General features: G+C 41.0%; 1 protein-coding gene across 1 annotated transcript; it reads left to right on the forward strand.

The window, feature by feature from the left end:
• The first annotated feature begins 561 nt into the window (after window positions 1–561).
• On the forward strand, window positions 562–20686 carry LOC129772922 (uncharacterized). Its single transcript, XM_055776453.1, has 2 exons — window positions 562–961; window positions 18774–20686. The coding sequence occupies exons 1-2, from the start codon at window positions 562–564 to the stop codon at window positions 20684–20686; spliced, it is 2313 nt and encodes a 770-aa protein (XP_055632428.1).
• Window positions 20687–21993: the final 1307 nt, after the last annotated feature.

The raw sequence follows: 21993 nt of genomic DNA on the forward strand, positions 1-21993 counted from the left end.
GCCTGCCCCGGCGCGCTATTTGTTTTGTATAGCAGCCGTGGTTTGTTTTCATTTTCTCTCCTCTGTATGGTTGTTGGTTGTGGAGCGTCCCGTAGCGTAGCGTTTAATCTGTATTGGTAATGATGGCAATGGAATGTACTGCCTGTAAATTGGGGATTGTGATAAGTGATCTGCCTGTTTGCTGCAGCGGAAAGTGTTTGTAATGAAATACACCACAAAGGTACACCTCTCACTAAAGCGCTGGCAAAGCTTATCACAGAAAATGTTAATGTTTTATTCAAGTGCAATGAATGTCTAGCAGACCAGAGTTGTGGTGAGCAGAGTGATCTGATCTCGGATGTGCGGAAGATAGAGAAAGAAGTGATGAAACTATCTTCACTTTCTGACTCGCTTACAGACATGCGAGATCACGTCACTGCTCAGTTAGACAGCGCGTTAAAGTGCGGTATGGAAGAATTGAGACAACATGTGAATGAGTCTCTTGGAAAATTTATTTGTGAGAAATTTGAATCAATGACTAGTTCTGTTTTATCAATTAATACGCAACAGAATTTAGCTGCAATGAATGATTCTAACGAACCTAGTATTATTTCTACAGGTTCGCAACAGATGAATCAAAAACGAAAGAAACGTAAAGTTCAAAACAGTGATAACGATGATGTCTTTCAAGATAAAATAAGTTTTGCGGATATTGTTAAAAGTTCTAATATTGCTGAGAAAAGTAATGCAACGGGTAATATTAATAAGCAAGGTAATCATAAGGCTCCTCCGGTCATTGTGATAAAACCTAAGGAGTCCAAATCAACTCCGAATTCTGATCTCAGCCAAACTATAATGGATGTGGAGAATGAAAATATCATCGAAACATTCGTAACTCAGGGATCGGAATCTCTAGAAATTGATGAATTACGTTCACTTTTGTGCGAATGGGAGATGATGAATTTGTTGGATTATTTTATAGGTAGGTATTTCATTCCCCGGTCCAAAGAACTATACTATATCTGTTTTTATCTTTTTTTGCAGAACAAAAAAATTTTGTCAGAATTCTGAAGCGTTTGACGCCTGAAATGTCTACAACATTATTTCAGGGTACGAATATATTAATTAGCGATCGCATTAATTTTCATTATCATTGGTCAAAATGGATCAAAAGAACAAATAAAATAAATTATCATCCAGAGTATGACACTAGCGAAGAACAATCTCACTATCTTAAATTGAATGGAAATGATGAGAAAGCTACCCCATCAACGAAGAAAATTGATTTGAATCGGATATTGAAATCTAACTCATACGGAAAAAATTTAATAGATGAATTTCGTTGCGACAAAGTCATGAATGAAAATTTACGAAAGCTTTTATGTGAAAGCGTTTTGCAATATTGTATCGAATACAATCATGACTTGTCTGTAAAAGATTGTGCATCATTAGCGAAGCAGATTTAATCATAAGGCTCCTCCGGTCATTGTGATAAAACCTAAGGAGTCCAAACAAGCTTGCGAAGAAACTCGTACGCATTTGAAAAATAAATTAGATCCAAGAACACACAAAATAAGCAATTTCAGAAATGGTAGAGATGGCTCCATCATTGTTGAGTGTGCAACTGGAGCAAATTTAAACGATGTGAAGAATGATATTGAAACTAATCTGGGTGAGAAATATAGTGCTGTTGTTCCCATACCGGTGCCAAGATTGAAAATTGTGGGCATGAGCGACCAGTATTCCTCCGATATCTTCGTTGACTATTTAAAAAGTCAAAACGAAGGTATCACGATAAAAGATGTAAAAGTTATAAACACGTTCGAGAATCCACGCTTCACATATAACAAGTATAGTTCTGTTATTGAAGTAGATATTGACACATATAATGGTATGCTGCGTGCAAAAAAAGTAAATGTAGCGTTTGATCGGTGCTACGTAGTTCCCGCGATAAATGTGTTAAGATGCTTCAAATGTGGAGAATTTGGTCATAAGAGCAAAGTATGCAATAATTGCGATACGTGCTCTAGGTGTAGTCAAAAACACCAAACATCCGAGTGCAAGTCTACTGTATTGAAATGCGTTAATTGTTTAAAAATGAATAAAGAACGCAAAATGAACCTGGACGCTAACCATGCCGTTTTTAGCTCTGAATGCTCGGTTTATAAAAGACTATACAATTTGAAAAAAAGCAGCTTGCATTTCAATAAATAGCAACCATGTTCCAGAAGAATTGTGGATCAATTTCATGTACTGTATTTAAATATCGCGGGGTTGTCGACAAACTACGTAGCATTACGTCAGATTGTTGAGGAAAAGCGTCCACTTTTAGTTTTATTATCAGAAACCCACATTGTTGAAATTGAATCATTTGATCAATATAGTATTCCGGGATATAATGTTGCTGCTTGTTTATCACATTCTAGACATACTGGCGGTGTTGCTATTTATGTAAGAGAATCAGTACAATTCAATCTTCGCCTCAACGAAATGATTGATGGAAACTGGTTTTTTTTTTATCCAAAATATATATTTTTATTAAGGCTCATATGGCGTCAGCCTAACGGGGCCGGGAGTTCAATATTTCGACAATGTTTGCTTACAACTATGTTAGTAATATGTAACCGATTACTCGCGGTTGGCTCGAGGTTAGTATTACAAGTGTTCTCATAATTGGTATGTTGCAGTCTTCAGTGCTCTGTACGTGTGCCCGACATGGGATACCTCCTATTGGGATGCAGCTGACCATTAATCAGCAACGCCCCCCTAGTCTGTACCCCATATCTAGCGTGGTGCGTCTTTCTCGACTCGAGGAATCCAGGATAGAATGGTCACTAGCCGGCGCAATCATCAGCTCGTGTAGAGTTGTCATAAGCGGTACAACCTTTGGCTCTTGTTGAATGATCAGTGGACTGCACAACCTTTGGCCCGTGTATCTGTAAAGAGTGTTTGTATGTATTGCCGCGACTAAGTAAAAGTTTATCGTTTGGATAGGAGGGATATGAAACGGGGACACAACGAAGGAAACATCATTAAACGTTGACATCGGCGTTTCTGAGGAACAGGTATAGATGAAGCAGAAGATCAGGATCACAGCTACCTAAGATATCCCGGACGGGGATCTCCGATTGTCTGCCTTGTGCTCTCAGTGCTCTAGAGAGCTGAGAGCGAGCAGCATGGAACCGGATACACGACCAGACAACATGCTCGATGTCGTGGTAGCCATCGCCACAATCACAAAGATTGTTTGCTGCGAGCCCAATGCGATAGAGATGCGCGTTTAGGTTGTAGTGATTGGACATAAGCCGAGATATCACGCGAATGAAATCACGACCTACATTAAATCCCTTGAACCATGCACTCGTCGAGACCTTAGGGAAAATCGTGTGTAACCAACGACCGAACTCATCAACACTCCACATGCGCTGCCAACTTACGAGCGTATACTGACGAGGAATGTGGAAAAATTCATTATAGGCAATTTGCCTTTCAAAAAGTGTGCCTTCTAAAGCGCCCACCTTAGCTAGCGAGTTCGCTTTCTCATTCCCCGGAATCGAGCAATGAGAGGGAACCCATGCTAAGGTAATCTTGAATAATTTTTCGACCGAAACACTCAATAGTTGTCTTATTCTTGTTAGGAAATAAGATGAGCGTTTATGCCTCTAGATGAGCGGATTGCCTCTATTGAGCTGAGACTGTCTGAAAAAATAAAATAGTGGTCGATGGGCAATGTTTCAATGATCCCTAATGCGTAATATATCGCACCCAGTTCAGCGACATACACGGAACAAGGATCTTTGAGTTTGAAAGAGGCACTGGAATTTTCATTGAAGATGCCGAAGCCAGTGGACCCGTTTATGAATGAACCGTCAGTAAAGAACATTTTATCAGATCTAACTTTCCCATATTCTGCCGAAAATATCTGCGGAATAGAATCGGAGCGTAGGTGATCTGGGATTCCATGGATTTTTTGTCTCATGGACAGATCAAAAATGACAGAAGAATTGCAAAAGTATGGGAAGCAAACTTGGTTGGAGATGCCTGGTGAAGAGTGCACCTCGTGGATAAGGTACTCATGGTTTAAAGACATAAAACTTGACTGAGGAGTCAGTTGGAGTAGATTTTCGAAGTTATCAATCACCAATGGATTCATGATCTGGCAACGGATGAGAAATCTGTAGGATAATTCTGTGAACCGAAGAGTAAGCGGGGGTACTCCTGCCAAGACTTCGAGACTCATCGTATGTGTCGAATGCAAACACCCCATGGCTATACGCAAGCAACGATATTGTATTCTCTCCAGCTTGAGAATATGAATCCTGGCAGCTGATCGGAAGCAAAAACTGCCATATTCTAACACTGATAATATCGTTGTTTTGTACAACTGAATGAGGTCTCCTGGATGGGCACCCCACCATGTTCCGGTAATTGTTTGGAGAAAATTGATTCTTTGCTGGCATTTCTGTTTCAAATACGCAATGTGTCTCCCCCAGGTACACTTAGAATCAAAATATACACCCAGGTATTTGAAAAACATAGAGTGTTGGATCGTTTTGCCGGATAGGTGAAGCTGGAATTGGGCGGGTTCGTGCTTCCTAGAAAAAACGACCATTTCAGTTTTCTCCGTAGAGAATTCGATACCCAGCTTGAGGGCCCACGTGAACAGATTGTTCATGGTATCTTGCAACGACTTTTGCAGAGCGACGGGATTAGTACCCATGATGGAAATAACTCCATCGTCTGCAAGTTGTCTCAGCGTGCAGTCTCTAGTTAGAAAATCATCCATATCATTGACGTAAAAACTGTACAAGAGGGGGCTTAGGCAGGAGCCTTGTGGTAGGCCCATAAAACTGTAACGAGAAGATTTCGAGCTGCCATGAGAGAAAATCATGTGCTTTTCTGACAGTAAATTGTACAGGAAATTATTGAGAATTGGTGAAAGTCCACGATTATGAAGCTTCTCTGAGAGAATTTCCATGGAAACTGAATCAAATGCCCCTTTGATATCGAGAAAAACGGAAGCCATTTGTTCTTTGCGAGCAAATACGATTTGGATTTCAGAAGATAGCAGCGCGAGACAATCATTTGTCCCTCTACCTCGGCGGAAGCCAAACTGCGTATTTGACAGCAAATTGTTCGTTTCGACCCACTTGTCCAAACGAAGTAGAATCATTTTCTCTAACAATTTACGAATACAGGATAACATTGCAATCGGCCTATATGAGTTGTGATCGCAAGCTGGCTTGTTGGGTTTCCGTATGGCTATCACTCTCACTTGTCTCCAGTCATGCGGGACAATATTCAGCTCCAGAAACTTGTTGAACAAGTTCAGCAAACGCTGTTTTGCCAAGTCGGGAAGATTCTTCAACAAGTTGAATTTAATCTTGTCCGACCCCGGAGCTGAATTGTTACATGAGAGAAGAGCAATTGAGAATTCCACCATCGAAAAATTCTCATAATCGCTTTGAAGTGGAATGTCGCGTTCGACGTTTTGTGCAGGAACGGTGTCGGGGCAAACCTTCCTTGCAAAGTTAAAAATCCAACGGTCAGAGTATTCCTCACTTTCGTTTGTATGGTTCCAGCCACGCATTTTCCTAGCCGTATTCCAAAGAGTGCTCATAGCTGTCTCCCTTGACAAACCATTGACGAATTTCCGCCAATATCCACACTTTTTTGCTTTAATCAGACCTTTTAGTTTGGCTTCTAGAGCTTGGTACTTTCGAAACCATTCCACTAATCCAGTTTTCCTGAATTTTTTGAAAGCGGATGATTTTTCAAGGTAGACCTTTGAACACTCCTTGTCCCACCAAAGTGATGGAGGACGACGTCGGAAAGTGGTAGCCGGTACACGTTTCTTTTGAGCTTGAAGTGCGCTTTCGTAAATCAAACTCGATATAAAGTTATACTCTTCGAGTGGAGGAAATTCATGCATTGAAACAATTGCTTCAGATATTATTTCCGCAAATGTTCTCCAGTCAATATTCTTCGTGAGGTCATACGAAATATTGACTGACTCACGAGAGCTTGATTCATTAGCGATCGATAAAATTATTGGTAGGTGATCACTACCGTGGGGATCTTGGATTACCTTCCACATGCAATCCAGGGATAACGAAGAAGAGCATAGAGATATGTCTAGCATGCTTGCCCGTGCAGGAGGGTTGGCTATTCTGGTTGCTTCCCCAGTATTCAAAACTGTCAATTTGAAGTTGTCGCACAGATCATAAATCAAAGTGGCACGGCTGTCATCGTAGTGTGACCCCCATGCTGTTCCATGGGAGTTGAGGTCACCTAAGATTAGCCGCGGCTCCGGCAATGCCTCGATGATATCAAAAAACTGATGGCGGCCGACCATGGTTCTTGGAGGAATATATATCGAGGCAATGCAGAAGTCTTTGCCTTTGATTTGTGTCTGGCAAGCGACAACTTCAATGCCTGTCATCGATGGGAGAGTGACTCTATAGAAGGAGTGACATTTTTTAATCCCCAATAGTACGCCACCAAACGAGTCATTTCGATCGAGGCGAATAATGTTGAAATCGTGGAAATTCAGCTCATCGGCTGAAGAAAGCCATGTTTCACAGAGAGAAAATACATCACAGTTAGAGCTGTGAACTAAAAATTTAAACTGAGTTTAGGAATGATGCTTCTGCAATTCCACTGTATTACAGTGGTCAAATCCTTGACCTCTTCCCCTGAATCAGGCATCGAGGGAAATGAACGCTGCCAAAAAACCACATTTTTCTTTCAAAAATGTTCTCACAATCCGAAGCAAACATAATACTATGCTTTTAAGAGGGTCATTTATATTTAAAGCATTTAAAATGTTGTCCACCAGGTCAGAAAGCGCAAGCAAGCCAGATTGTGGCTGTTGCCTCGACCGCGAAAAAGGAGCAGACGTGTTGGGTGCTGCTCCGGGAAGTGCTGAGGACCCCTGGTGCGTAGAAGAACCGCTTAAACCAGGAGGTACTTGCTTCGGTCTATTCTCAGCACGTTCGATTCGAGTTTTCATTCCAACTTGGGAAGTTTCGGTTTTCTCTCTGGAGAGTGATGGAAAAGAAGTAATTTTTCTTTTCCTGATGGCACCCTGCGATGTACCGGAACTTCCTGCATTGGGAGCGTCAGCAACAGGCTCGTCGTTCTGCAGAATGGAGTAGGGATTGTCCTGAGTCGTTGGAACGGGACTCTTAAGCATTTCTGCATAAGTCCGCTTGGAACGTTCTTTTAAGGAACGCTTGATTTTTTCCCCTCGTTGTATGTACACCGGGCATTGAATAAGATCATGAGGAGTCCCGCCGCAATGAAGACACTTGCGCTCTTTCGGGCAAGGATTCTCATCATGGCTCTCTCCACAATCTGCGCAACGTTTTTTGTTGCAACAATAGGCGGCCGTGTGACCGAGTTGCATACATTTGTTGCATTTCATTACCCGGGGTACAAACAACCGAACAGGTAAACGAAGTGCACCTATTGCAACGTAGTTTGGAAGGGCGGAACCCTCAAATGTCACACGAAAAGAGTTTGTCCGATTGAGAACTCTTTTGTCATTTTTAAGTGACACAGATTTCAGTCGATCGCATGCAAGAATCTTCACACTTTTAAGTGAAGAGTTCTTGAAGCGACCGACACCATCGAGTATCTCTTTTCGAGTCAAACCCTTTTCGTTTATTACACCGTCTATTTCAACGTTGCAACAGGGTACGTATACGCGATACTCGATCGCAAAGAGATCACAGCGCGTTATTTCATTCGCTTGGGTTCTGCTGGAGACGACAACTCGTAATTTGTCTGGCCCCATCCGAGTAATCTCGGTAACTTCGGAAAATTTCTGTGTCAACTCTTTTGAGATGCGAATGACGTTAAGAGGTTTGGATTTTCGTCTAAAGTATACGATAAATGGGCCTTTGGCGCCATCAGGGTATTCTTTTAGACGAAAATCCTGCTTCTCGTCTTTTTCCTCATCTTCAGAGCTTTCTATTTCGTATACAGAATTTTCCTCCTCATCTTCTGTTTCATCCTCCTGCTCTTCAGGAGGAGGTTCATTATCTGATATATTCTTTGGCGTGGGTGGGGGATCCTCCCCGCCCTCTGCCATATTAATAAAAACGAAGAAGTAGACAACTGATCGATATGAACAGAATATAATAATTTGGAAAATATAAATTAGTAAAAGAAATTATATTTCTATATTATTTATTGTTGAAAATTTTATTTATTTCAATTTTTGTTATTATGTGTAATTTGAAAATGAAAAAAGTTCCAATAAATGTTCAACGGTGATGTAAGAAATGAACACCCCTAATGCCAACGCTTGCCGATATGATAAACACAAAGATAAACAATGGTATAAATCGAGCACAGAAGCTATACAGAATGATGGAAGAGGTAAGAGGAAAATAAACTTCTACTTGCCCCGCTGCTGTGTAGCGTGTGTGATGATGTGACTTGCTGCCGGATTGTCTCGATAGCGCACCACTTTTTATGAGCTTTACTCGCTCGCAGCGCACCAGATGAAAAAATACACACTAGAAACGGATGTAAAAAAAACACCTGTATCGGATCAAATATAGGTTCGACCGATCTGCTTGCGAGTTGTCTAAGCCCTGACTGGTTCTGGTTCTGGTTCTTAGGCATAACAGTTGCACGTGGCATGAAGATGGGTAATTATGGTGTTTTATATCACTCTCCCAGCTCTAGTGACCAACGTTTCGTTGAAAAGTTAGAAAACTGGCTCGAAATGTTCATTGATTCTAGTAAACTAAATATACTGGCTGGTGACTTTAATATTAATTGGAATTTTTCAATTTAAAACAAACTGTGAATGAGTTTACGCGAATTTCCCGGCACAGTAAAACTTTAATTGATCATGTGTATTACAATATTGACAGTGTTTGTTCATTTACAGATACTGATTTTAAAAATAACCGATCATGAGACCATAGTTATTAACGTTTTGGATAGTTTCATTAACAACGAAGATTATGTGAAATTGAAGTGCTGGAGAAAATATTCTAAACAGGCTATTTCGAACCTTGTGGAGAGAAGCCTGGATTGTCCATCCGAGGTTAGTAACTTAGATGAATCTACAGCTGTTCTAACTAACGTCTTGAAAACGTGTACAAATCAGCTAGTTGATCAAATGTTTGTGTCTATGAAAAACTCGAACAGCTGGTACAATTTGGATCTTTTACGTCTTATACGTGAGAGGGACAGATGGTACAAAAAGTTTTGTAGAACGAATAGTGATATTCATTGGAACAGGTACACGATCGCGCGGAATAAATATTCACAATCAATAAAAAAAAACACGTTGTGAATATTTTCAGAGGAAAATTGATCAGCATCAAAACAACAGCAAGGAGTTATGGAAAATTTTAAAATCTTTATTGAAGCCAAGTAATTGCAAACCGCTGTCCATACCCTTTAATGGCACATTAGAACAATCCGAGCAAGTAATAGCATCTAAGTTTAATGATTATTTTGTCGATAGTGTTTCATTGATCAATCAATCTATTGAATTGGTCGATGAACCCGATGAAATAAAACAGCCGGTTAATAGTAATTGAAGCTTTGAAGATTTCCACCCAATTACATTAGGTCAGTTGAAAACTATTTGCTTTTCATTAGAAAAAACGGCTGGAGTAGACAATGTTAATGCTAGAGTTGTTCAAGACTTCTTCCATATCATTTCTCACATCTTGCTGGACCTTATAAATGAAGGGTGTGTCACATCAAATTGCATCACGGAAAAAACGCTGTAGAAATTCGCCCAGTGACCGATCCTTTTGAAAATTTTAGACAGTAAAATAAAAACTATTAAACAACTTTTGGCATTTTCTTTTTATTCATACTTCGAGCCCAAGCCCGAATGCTCGCACCTTCCTCTTTACCCCGTCCATAAGGTTCTGTACAACGTCAGGTTGTAGTTCTTTTTGAACAGAAATCCATTTTCTCTTGAAGTCCGCCTCCGATTTGACAACTTTTGGGTTCTTCCGGAGGGCCTGCTTTTCCAATATTTCTCTATTGGGCGAAGCTCCGGCGCGTTGGGCGGGTTCATTTCCTTTGGCACGAAGGTGACCCCGTTGGCTTCGTACCACTCCAACACGTCCTTTGAATAGTGGCACGAAGCGAGATCCTGCCAGAAGATGGTCGGGCCCTCGTGCTGCTTCAATAGTGGTAGTAAGCGCTTCTGTGGGCACTCTTTAAGGTAAACCTGCCCGTTTACCGTGCCGGTCATCACGAAGGGGGCGCTCCGCTTTCCGCAAGAGCAGATCGCTTGCCACACCATGTACTTTTTGGCAAACTTGGATAGTTTCTGCTTGCGAATCTCCTCCGTAACGCTGATTTTGTCCTCTGCGGAGAAGAACAACAGGCCCGGCAGCTGACGAAAGTCCGCTTTGACGTAGGTTTCGTCGTCCATTACCAGGCAATGCGGCTTCGTCAGCAATTCGGTGTACAGCTTCCGGGCTCGCGTCTTCCCCACCATGTTTTGCCTTTCGTCGCGGTTAGGAGCCTTCTGAACCTTGTATTTACGCAGGCCCTCCCGCTGCTTGGTCCGCTGGACGAATGAACTTGACAAATTCAGCTTATTGGCGACATCCCGGACCGAACTTCTCGGATCACGTCTAAACTGCTTAACTACGCGCTTGTGATCTTTTTCACTGACAGAGCATCCATTTTTGCGGTTCTTCACCTTCCGGTCGATGGTTAGGTTCTCGAAGAATCGTTTTAGTACTCTGCTGACCGTGGATTGGACGATTCCCAGCATCTTACCGATGTCCCGATGTGACAACTCCGGATTCTCGAAATGAGTGCACAGGATTAATTCACGACGCTCTTTTTCGTTCGACGACATTTTTCCAAATTTACGAAAAATTGACAGTGAAGCATGGCCAACGTGATCTATACACTCTTATCTGATTATAAGCGAAAGCTGAAGATATAATTCCTAAAAATTAAATTTCTACAGCGTTTTTTCCGTGATGCAATTTGATGTGACACACCCTTTACATCATTGCAAACTGGGCATGTGCCTCAAGTGTGGAAAGAATCTTTAGTTGTTCCGATCCAAAAGGTTGCTGGAACGATTAAAGCCGAGGAGTTTCGTCCCATCAACATGTTGCACACCTTAGAGAAAATATTAGAACTTGTTGTTAAGGGCCAGCTGTTGGAATATTTAGATTGTAACTCTTTGCTAATACCAGAACAATCGGGATATCGGGAAGGTCATTCCTGTGAAAACGCATTGAACTTGGTATTAGCAAAATGGAATGAACAATTAGAAGATAAAGAAACCATTGTTGCTGTTTTCTTGGATCTAAAACGCGCTTTCGAGACAATTTCTAGGCCCTTGTTGTTGAACACGATTAAGCGCTTTGAAATTACGAGTACTGCATTTAAATGGTTTGAAAGCTGTTTGTATGGCAGAACTCAACGGACTGCTTTAAGCGATTTCATTTCTAGTCCTGTAGAGAATAATCTTGGAGTACCTCAGGGCAGTGTATTAGGGACTCTTTTATTTATTATGTATATCAATGACATGCGGAGAGTCTTACGATTAAGCGATATTAATCTTTTCGCAGATGACACTGTGTTATTCATTGCAGCTAAAGATGTATATCAGGCCGTTTTGCACCTGAATGAAGATTTGCGTTTTCTAAGTAGATGGTTGAAGTAAAAGCAATTGAAATTGAACATAAGTAAAACAAAATACATGATAATCTCGCGAAATCGAATAAATGAAAACGTCTCTATTGTTATTGATTATGAGACTATTGACCGCGTTCGGGAGATTCAATATCTTGGCGTGATTATTGATGACAAACTTAAGTTCAACACTCACATTGACAATGTCATCAAGAAAATTACCAAGAAGTATGGAATCTTATGCCGATTGAAAAATGATTTAACTATTTGCAGCAAAATACAGCTATACAAATCAATCATCTCTCCTCATTTGGTCTTTTGTTCATCCATTCTATTTCTAGCCAATGGAACACAAATTACAGCGAGATTACAGCGTTTGCAGAATAAAATAATGCGATTAATACTAAAATGTAATAGGTTCACTTCCTCATCTTTGATGCTGGACGCTTTGCAATGGTTATCCGTGAAGCAAAGAATTGTTTATTTAACTATGGTGTTCATTTCTAAAGTAATTAACGGTTTGCTACCTCGATATTTGTGTGATCGAGTTGAAAGAGGAAGTGACTTTCATAGTTATAACACTAGAAACGCGAATGAATTAAGAACACCCCATTTCTTGACATGTGCTTCACAAAATTCGTTATATTTCAAAGGAATAAATGTTTTCAACTCGATGCCAAGACATATTAAACGTACAACAACATTAGCAGAGTTTAAGAGAAGCTGTGTTTCACACGTGAAAGCTGTGTTTTCATAACAGCTGAATGATTTTTCTTTTACTTTATGACGAACATTTTAAATGACGAAGTTTTATACGAACGGATAATTTATGTGAAAAGTTTTATGCAGTCTTTTTTATTTTATTTTTTTCATTGAATATTGTATCTGACGAAGTTTCTATTGAACGGATTATAATGTGGAGACGATTTAATTTTTTTTACATTATTTTGTATTAATCTCTATTATGTCTGTCATGATCTTGGTGATGATGGACTATTTCTATTTTTACTTTGATTTTTTTTATATTGTAGTAGTTGAAAAAAAATAAAAGTAGTCTACAAAAGTTTGAGCGTCGCGCGCGTGTTGCAGATATGGAGGATAAAAATTTAAAAGTTTTGTGAGGGCCGGTCTAGAAATTTTTCGTGAAGGAAAATTTCTCGATTTCTCTGGATGGGGATATTCAAGTCAATCCAAAACAAGGCTGGCGGTTGGACTTGTGTCTTGGTAGACCATTTGGCTGCAAGGGCCTTGTCTGGACCGTATCGGCTCTGTGGCGGACAAGACTGAGTATTGGCTTGTCTTTGGACATTGGAATTTTTTTTTAACTTATATCTGTAAATAAAATCAGTTCGTTTTTTTTTGCTAAACTGATTTCAATGCTGAGAAAAAAAAATCTTTTATATAACTCGTCTTGCTCAAATCTCTGTAGGGGAAGGAGGCGGGACCATCATCATCATCATAGTGGTTTGACACTCGCATAACTCGAGAATCAATCAAGCAAACGGATCTAAATTTGGCATGTGGAGGTTTTAGAGGACACGAAGTGATCCTCTAATGTGTGATGAGTTTTGGTAGAAGTATTAGGATTTTTTTTAGTAAAAGGTAAATTCAACGGGGTCGATTAGAAGATCAATCAATGAACAGTTCTGCGTGAATGTTTAATATCTTCAAACAATGACAAAAAACAAATTTTGGGCGGGACGTAGTTTTCCGGGTCAGCTAGTATGATATAATAAAGACAGACTCCTTCCCAGGCAGCAGTCTATTCAGGCAGGAGTATCTATTCAACATAGAAACGTTTCGTGCCCCTTAAGCTATTAAAAATTATATTTTCAACATAATCTGATCATTTCATTGATTTTAATGAGTTAGCGTTTTAATTGAAAAAAGGTTACTTTGTACTCTGACTTAATTCTCGGATCCTGGTGTTGTGTCCGTTTACATGAAGTAGAATTATTAATTTTTAAATGTTGACCGACTTCCTAAATTGTATTTTTCAACAAAAATATTAGGTTGGGGGAAAAAATAATCCATTGTTTATGGGTGAAATTCAAAACTATTTCTAATATGCTTCGGATTGTCCGATTTGGGTCAAATGTGCACCGTTTTGTTGTAAAATTTGTTGCCATTCTAAAAATTGCTTCATAATGTCTCTATCATAGATGTCTTGGTCGTTATTGGCGAAAAACTCTAGCAATAGGTTTTTCCAATCTCTTTCTGATCCCAATTTCTTATCACTCTGAAAATTTTGCAATGCGAGAAAAATGTGTTAATCGCTTGGTGCTATGCCTGGACTGTATGGTGGATGCATTAAAACATTCCCATCAATCTCTCGGAATTGTGTGGCCTTGCGTTGTCCTGATGGAACACAACAGAAGAGGTGTTGTGTTGGACAATTCTGTACGTTTTTGGTCAATCGCTAGCTTCAAACGGTCCATTTTTTGACAGTAGAGATCTTAATTTAGTGTATAAAATTTAAAAAAAATTAAGAAAAAAAAAATCAAAAAATGCATTGAATTGCGCATATTTTAATGTTGCAGTATCGGCACTGTTTAATCTTTATATTCAGATCCGCAATACAGCTTCAATCAGTATTCCAAACGGTACAAAAAACCATAAATTATTTTGCTACTATTCAAGAGTCAATCATTAGCAAAGGATTGAATCCCCAAAACAAAAAGGGGAAATAAATCAAACGGACAAACGTCCGAATAGTCAAAAGGCAAATTTCAAATAACCGCGCGTAGAATTTCTAAGTCTCCTTTATCACAGCATCCAATAGTGCATAGAAATTCAATATCCAGTTCGATTGTCCAGTCAAAGGGAACCTTTATTATATCCTAATTCAGTTGAGTCGATAGCCACCGGTCAGCCTATATAACGCTGTAACATGAAGGAAACGAACACTCGAAATACATCTGTTGAGCCAAACGCATCTCGTTATCTCTTGTTTGTATCTCGAAAATTACTTATCCTTTTGTCGCGCATTTAAACCGCTTCTCGCCGAACAGTGTCGAAAATTAATTTACATTTGTCGTGTCGAAACATGGTCCTTCGAGCCGGATCCGCGTAATAACGTAATTTTCTATCGATCAGTGAACAAAAACTTTTTCGAAGACGTGTATTATAAAGTGTCAAATATTCGTCTTGTTCACTCGACGTGACAAAATCCGCGTTCTCTACGCCCCGCTGAGTGTCGAGAAATATAAGTGCTTCGGTAGAGTGGTTTAAACAATTTTATACACACGGGACATCCGTGAAACTATATAAAAAAATGTGTATCATTACAAACATATTGTGAGTTAATGAATAAACCAGAAAACCAGTGATCGCGAGTAGCATTATTTCGCGAACTTGTGTCGAATATTCACTCGTAGACTACGCGTTAACTCATTACTGTGGTGAAAAATCGCAGAGCAAAAATTATAGTGGAAAAAGAAAGAAATATTGGTAATACTGATTACCTTTGTGGAGTGAGAATAAATCCCGTCGGCATAAAACGCCTTGCGCTGGTATCCCCATCGCTGATAATTGTCACCACTCATCGCTGTCGTCGCTTCTATCTTCTGTGCCGCAACGAAACAACGCACGCTAAAATCAGGTGGGTTCGTTCCAAATTTATTTAAAACGTAAGAACTGAATTCCGACGAATCTTTCTCCGATTCGAGCGCAATGCTCTCTGAAGAGCCCAAAGCGAGCAATGGTGCTGCTATTGCCCAAAGGCGGGCGGATAATATCGAAAGGTCGTTTCACAAAATTGGTGAATTCGTCAAAAATTTCATTTCGGAGAGAGATTCAGGACAGGTTTTGGTGAGGTTGGCTCGGTTGGAACAACTTTTTGTCGAATATCGAGAAGTAATTTTGGAGTTACAGCTTCTATCTAAATCAGAGGAAGACTATGATAACTTACTCGATGAAATGGAGGAGCAGTACTTCGTTTACAAATCCATACTAACTACATATTCACCAACACAAGCAGGGCTGAGCACGATAAAAGGGAAAGAAGCATCTTTTAACCACATGAAATACCCGGATCTCAAGTTACCTGATTATGGCGGTAAGCTTGAAGATTGGCAATCTTTTCACGATTCATTCCATACTGCGGTTCACTCAAGTAGTGAATTGAACGAAATTCAAAAATTTCAATATTTGAAAGGTTGTTTGAGGGGTGATGCCCTCCGAGTGATTGATTCAATTGCAGTTTCCTCGGAAAATTATTCCTTAGCTTGGAAAATTCTGAACAGTCGTTACGACAACAAGAGAATGCTAATAAAGTGTCACTTGAAAGCACTGTTTGACACACCCGCGATTCGTCGGGAGTCTCCCGAGTCCTTGCTTAGTTTAGTTGATAGCTTCGAACGCAACGTCTCAATTCTCAAGCGTCTTGGTGAACCGGCCGATCGTTGGAGCTCAATTCTCGTCTATCATTTGAGCCTCCGATTAGACAATCATACCCTACGTGAATGGGAACATTTCTCATCAAGAGATAGAGGAAACTCGGACAACGCACCGAATGATGGGATGCCATCATATGTCGATATGATCAAATTTTTACAAGATCACGCCCGCGTGCTCCAATCACTTTCTCCACAATTCAACGTTCATCATCAATCTCGATTTGTGGAAACAAATCCTAAGCCTAAGAAAACAACTCTCCACGTAGCAGAAACAACATCGTCAACCCATCACAGGTGTCAGTGCTGTGATCAAGCTCATTTTCTCGGGAACTGCAGTAAATTCATTAAACTATCGCCTCAGCAACGTTTAGATCTCGTGAAAATGCATCGTCTGTGCTTAAATTGTTTGAAAACAACAGCACATAGTTGCCAAAATTGTCCATCAGGAACCTGTCGAAAGTGCAACCGCAAACATAACACACTGCTCCATTTACCGCCGCTTGTACCTGTAGTAGATCAACTGATTACACCAAATAATTATCGAAAAAATCAATCGTTTCAAATTCCAACCAGCCAAACCGAACCTGGTCCTTCTCTATTATCGCACTCATCGCCATTAAACACTCTCACCTTTCGCGCTGATCAAATTCCGTCAGCTCATCTCGCAAATTCATCGTCAGATTTGGAACCTACCTCAAACCCACCTGATGCGTTAACAACACACGTGGAATCCCACAACAAAACAGTTCTTTTATGGACAGCTTTAGTCGACTTAAAAATCAGAACGGAACGCGTTTTCAAGCGCGAATACTTCTCGACAGTGGATCGCAGTGCAATTTTATAACAGAAGCATTGCGGTACAAACTCAATCTCGATCGTATTCACACAACCACAGACGTGGCAGGAATTGGTTCTACAATCGCAAAAGTGAATTACTCTGCAACAGCGGTTATCTCGTCTCGTTTCTCGGCTTTTCAAAAGCGGCTCTCGTTCCTCGTATTGCCATCAATAACTAGAATGCTGCCTTCGAGCTCCGTGGATGTCACTGAGTGGAACATTCCTGTTCAAATTCGTCTAGCTGATCCTACATTCAACGTGCCCGGTCCCATCGATGCCATCGTAGGAAATGAATGTTTTGCAGATCTCCTACGTTATGGAAAAATCAGTCTCGGAAGCAATCTTCCTATACTCCAAAAAACAGTATTTGGGTGGATCGTTTCGGGCAAATGCACAGAAGTGCTTCAACGTGTGCCTCATCATTCGTTTCATTTAAGTCGTCTCGATAACCTAGATTTCTTAGTACGGAAAATGTGGGAATTAGAATCCTGTTCTTCTAATGACAACTGGTCTCCGATGGAACGTGAGTGTGAACGCCACTTCCAGGAAAACATTTCACGCAATTCTCATGGCAGGTATGTCGTGAAATTACCGAAGAAAATCGAATTGATCTCACAGATTCGAGACAATCGAATCACCGCTCAACGCCGTTTTTTATCGATAGAACGCAAGTTCGAATCGAATGAGGAACTTAAACGTCAATATCATGATTTCATTGAAGAATATATAGCGATGGGACATATGAGAGAGGTGTCATCCACGGAAATAATACAATCACCACAATATTTCTTGCCGCATCACGCAATTTTGCGGCCCGAAAGTTCTACAACAAAATTACGCGTCGTTTTTGACGCGTCATCAAAATCCCAATCCGGAATCTCGCTGAATGACGTGCTTCTAAGTGGTCCGACAATCCAGGATTCGCTGATTTCCATAATTATGCGTTATCGTATGCACGCGTTCGTAGTTAGCGCTGATATTGCCAAGATGTACAGGCAGATATTGGTTCATCCGACGGATCAACCGTTGCAGAGAATTTATTGGCGTGACACACGAGATTCTCCGCTCCGAATTTACCAACTTCAAACTCTCACTTATGGAACTCTCACTTATCATTTCTCGCCACGAGAGTCCTACAGCAACTTTCACATGATGAAGGGGCAAAGTTTCCCCTTGCTGTTCCCGTACTCCAGAAAGATTTTTATATGGACGACATGCTCACCGGCTCCCACGATATCAGTAAATTGAAAGAAATCTGCACCCAAGTAGTTGGCGTTCTTGAAACAGCGGGACTTCCGCTTCGGAAATTCTCATCGAATTCTCAGGAAATATTGAACATGTTTCCCGATCAACTTAAAGAAACTAAAACTCTATTAGAATTCGATACACAATCTCAAATAAAAACTTTGGGACTTCTTTGGGAACCACACACTGACGTGATCAAATATAAAGTGCCAAGGTGGGCTCCAATTCAATCGTACACGAAACGATCTATTTTGTCTCAAATGTCCAGCTTATTTGACCCACTTGGTATGCTCGGTCCAGTAATTGTCAAGGCTAAGATGTTCATCCAAATGTTATGGAAAGAAGAGTTCTCTTGGGATCAGCCTCTGCCCAATGTTTATTGTGAAATTTGGAAAGAGTATCAATTACAAATGCCAGAATTGAATAAAATTTGTATACCACGCTTCGTCCTCCCGTTTGAAAAGACCAAAATTGTCGAACTGCATGGTTTCTGCGATGCATCGGAGCAAGCATACGGTGCTTGTTTGTACATCCGTTCCCTTGATTCGAATGGGATCGGAACAGTTCGCCTACTTGCAGCAAAGTCACGAATAGCACCACTGGAAGTAAAATCTATCCCTCGGCTCGAGCTTTGCGCCGCACTTCTCCTCGTACAACTTTTGCAAACAGTAACGAGCAGTATCGGTCATAAGGAAGGTAAAATATTCTTGTGGACAGACTCAACCGTCGCCCTATATTGGATCGCCGGCACTCCATCGACGTGGAAAACTTTTGTGGCGAATAGGGTGGCCGAAATCCAGCGGCTTGCGATAAATGCTATTTGGAGACACGTGCCAAGTCTCGAAAATCCCGCGGACCTCATCTCGAGAGGTGTCAATGCATCGTCTCTCGTCAATAACTTATTGTGGTGGAATGGCCCCGATTGGCTGGCGTCAACGGATCAGCCGTGGCCTGATAACATCACACTATCCTCTTGCCATACGTTGTCGGAAGAATGTGTCGAAATCCGTAAAACCGCTTTACACATTACAACTACGAGCTGTGATATCTTCGAACGTTATTCCTCCTACACGAAACTACTACGTGTAGCATCTCTCTGTCGACGTTTCGCTAAAAATTCAACTCCAGGTTGTACACCTCGGTTTGGCCCAATATCGTCCACAGAAGTTCACCAAAAATTGCTGGCGCTCGTGCGAATAGTGCAACAGGAGCACTTCGCTGTCGAAATAGATAGACTTGCGAAAGCAAAGCAAATTCCTCGTTCATCTCGCCTCCGCTTTCTCAATCCGGAGCTCAGGGATGGTCTCATCCGAGTCGGTGGCCGGCTAAAATATGCGGCGGTTCCAGAAAATCATAAAAATCCGCTTGTCCTGCCAGAAAATCACCAATTAACGTTGCTTATCGTCAATGCAGTACATCGAAGAACTTTACACAGCGGTCCTCAACTCCTGTTAGCAGTTATGCGCCACGAATTTTGGCCGCTTAGTGGCAGAAACTTAGCAAGAAAGGTGGTGCATAATTGCGTTATATGCACGAAGGCTAAACCTCGCAACATGGAGCAACTTATGGGTCAGCTACCGTCGGAAAGAATTAACCGCGCTTATCCATTTCAACACGTCGGGGTGGATTTTGCAGGCCCAGTGTATATCAAACCATCCAATCGCAAGGGCGCTCCAGTCAAGGCATATGTGGCAGTCTTCGTATGCCTCACCGTCAAAGCAACACACCTTGAACTGGTCACCGATCTCACTTCTGCCGCATTCATTGCGGCCCTACGTCGATTCATTGCACGCCGTGGGCTTCCGAGCGCAATATATTGTGACAACGCTACTAATTTCACAGCCGCTCAAAGGGAGCTCAAGGAACTTCGCCAGTTGTTATTGTCGCAACATCATAAGAACGCCATACATCTCGAAGCAGCTAGTCTGAAAATTGAATTTCACTTCATCCCTCCCCGCGCACCAACTTTCGGTGGCCTTTGGGAAGCGTGTGTGAAATCATTCAAACACCACATGAGAAGAATCGTCGGCAACAGCCTACTGTCCGTAGAAGCGTTCACAACAGTTTTGGCACAAATCGAAGCCTGCCTAAATTCTCGACCGATAACCCCACTGTCGCCCGACCCGAGAGACCTACAGGCATTAACCCCAGGACATTTCCTTATTGGACGTCCTCTGCTGGCTGTGCCTGAGCCAGATCTCGCTGAAATACCCGAGAACCGGCTAGATTTATGGCAGAAGATCCAATCGATGGTACAGCACTTTTGGAAGCGATGGCAAAATGAATATTTGTCCACTTTGCAATTACGTTACAAATGGACGACATCAAATCAAAATCTTCTTGTTGGTGCCATCGTGCTAATCCGCGAAGAAAATCTACCTGTAGGAAAATGGTCTATGGGAAGAGTAGTGGAAATCCATCCAGGCGAAGACGGTCTCGTTCGAGTCGCTACAGTCAAACTACCGAACAATCAGAAGCCGATGAAGCGGCCTATCACCAAGCTATGCCTTCTCCCGATTCAGGTGGATGCAGCTGTCATCGAAGGAAGTTCGTCGCCTTCCCGTTGTGATGGTGAAAATTGAAAATTTAAATTTAAGAGAAGAATTTTGAAAAATAGTTTTTCAAGGTGGCCGGTATGTTTAATCTTTATATTCAGATCCGCAATACAGCTTCAATCAGTATTCCAAACGGTACAAAAAACCATAAATTATTTTGCTACTATTCAAGAGTCAATCATTAGCAAAGGATTGAATCCCCAAAACAAAAAGGGGCAATAAATCAAACGGACAAACGTCCGAATAGTCAAAAGGCAAATTTCAAATAACCGCGCGTAGAATTTCTAAGTCTCCTTTATCACAGCATCCAATAATGCATAGAAATTCAATATCCAGTTCGATTGTCCAGTCAAAGGGAACCTTTATTATATCCTAATTCAGTTGAGTCGATAGCCACCGGTCAGCCTATATAACGCTGTAACATGAAGGAAACGAACACTCGAAATACATCTGTTGAACCAAACGCATCTCGTTATCTCTTGTTTGTATCTCGAAAATTACTTATCCTTTTGTCGCGCATTTAAACCGCTTCTCGCCGAACAGTGTCGAAAATTAATTTACATTTGTCGTGTCGAAACAGGCACCATAGACAATATTTACAATTTCAGCGGCCTGGCTTGCATTTTCGCATTTATAAAAGAAAAAGTGTAAAATGTACCGAATTTTCTCTTCGTTGACATTGTTGACCATTGTTAACACCCTGTAGCTCACAACTGAATGGAACAAACAAAAAACAACAAAATCACCTTTACAACGAGCATAAACTTGAAGTTGTAGGACCGATATGACGCGAGATATTGATCACTAAAGCCAGCCAACGAGAAAATGATGGATAACTTTTTCCCCAACCTAATTCACTCTGACCACCCTGATTCTTTTTCGCTGCAACACAAACAGATTAAATTCGAGCAATGTACGGAGGCAGTGAATGATTATTGTGTCGTGGTTTTTCGAAGTTGTACTCGTGTTTAGATGCTATATTCAACACTCGATGGTGATAATTCGACGCATATATTGATGCTACATCAGTGAAACGTCAAGATCAGTTTCTACCCGTGCCGGTTTTGCTAAAAATTGTTGATTTCTATCACATAATTCACTGCATTGTTTCTACCTATTTTGCAATTGGCGACATCAGCTGTGTTCATCTGCTCGAGTTTTTTATCCGTCATCTGAATGAACACAAACAACTCTGTCACTCGATCGATGTCCACAAGAATGGGTAGAGACAGAACAACGTCGCTAGCACTCAACGTAAACAACAACATCAAGCGATCGAGGGAAGATTTGGATCATGTAGAAGTTGGCATGGAATCATTTGATGACCTGTTAGT

The sequence above is a fragment of the Toxorhynchites rutilus genome, chromosome 3, assembly GCF_029784135.1.
Source record: "Toxorhynchites rutilus septentrionalis strain SRP chromosome 3, ASM2978413v1, whole genome shotgun sequence".
NCBI classification, from domain to species: Eukaryota; Metazoa; Arthropoda; class Insecta; order Diptera; family Culicidae; genus Toxorhynchites; species Toxorhynchites rutilus.

What these genes read in the sequence shown, in the direction of transcription:
- LOC129772922 (XM_055776453.1), top strand. Translation starts at nt 562, where the DNA reads ATGAATGATTCTAACGAACCTAGTATTATTTCTACAGGTTCGCAACAG. An exon ending in TTTGTTGGATTATTTTATAG is followed by an intron (nt 962 to 18,773) that starts GTAGGTATTTCA and finishes TTTTGCAAACAG; the next exon opens with TAACGAGCAGTATCGGTCAT.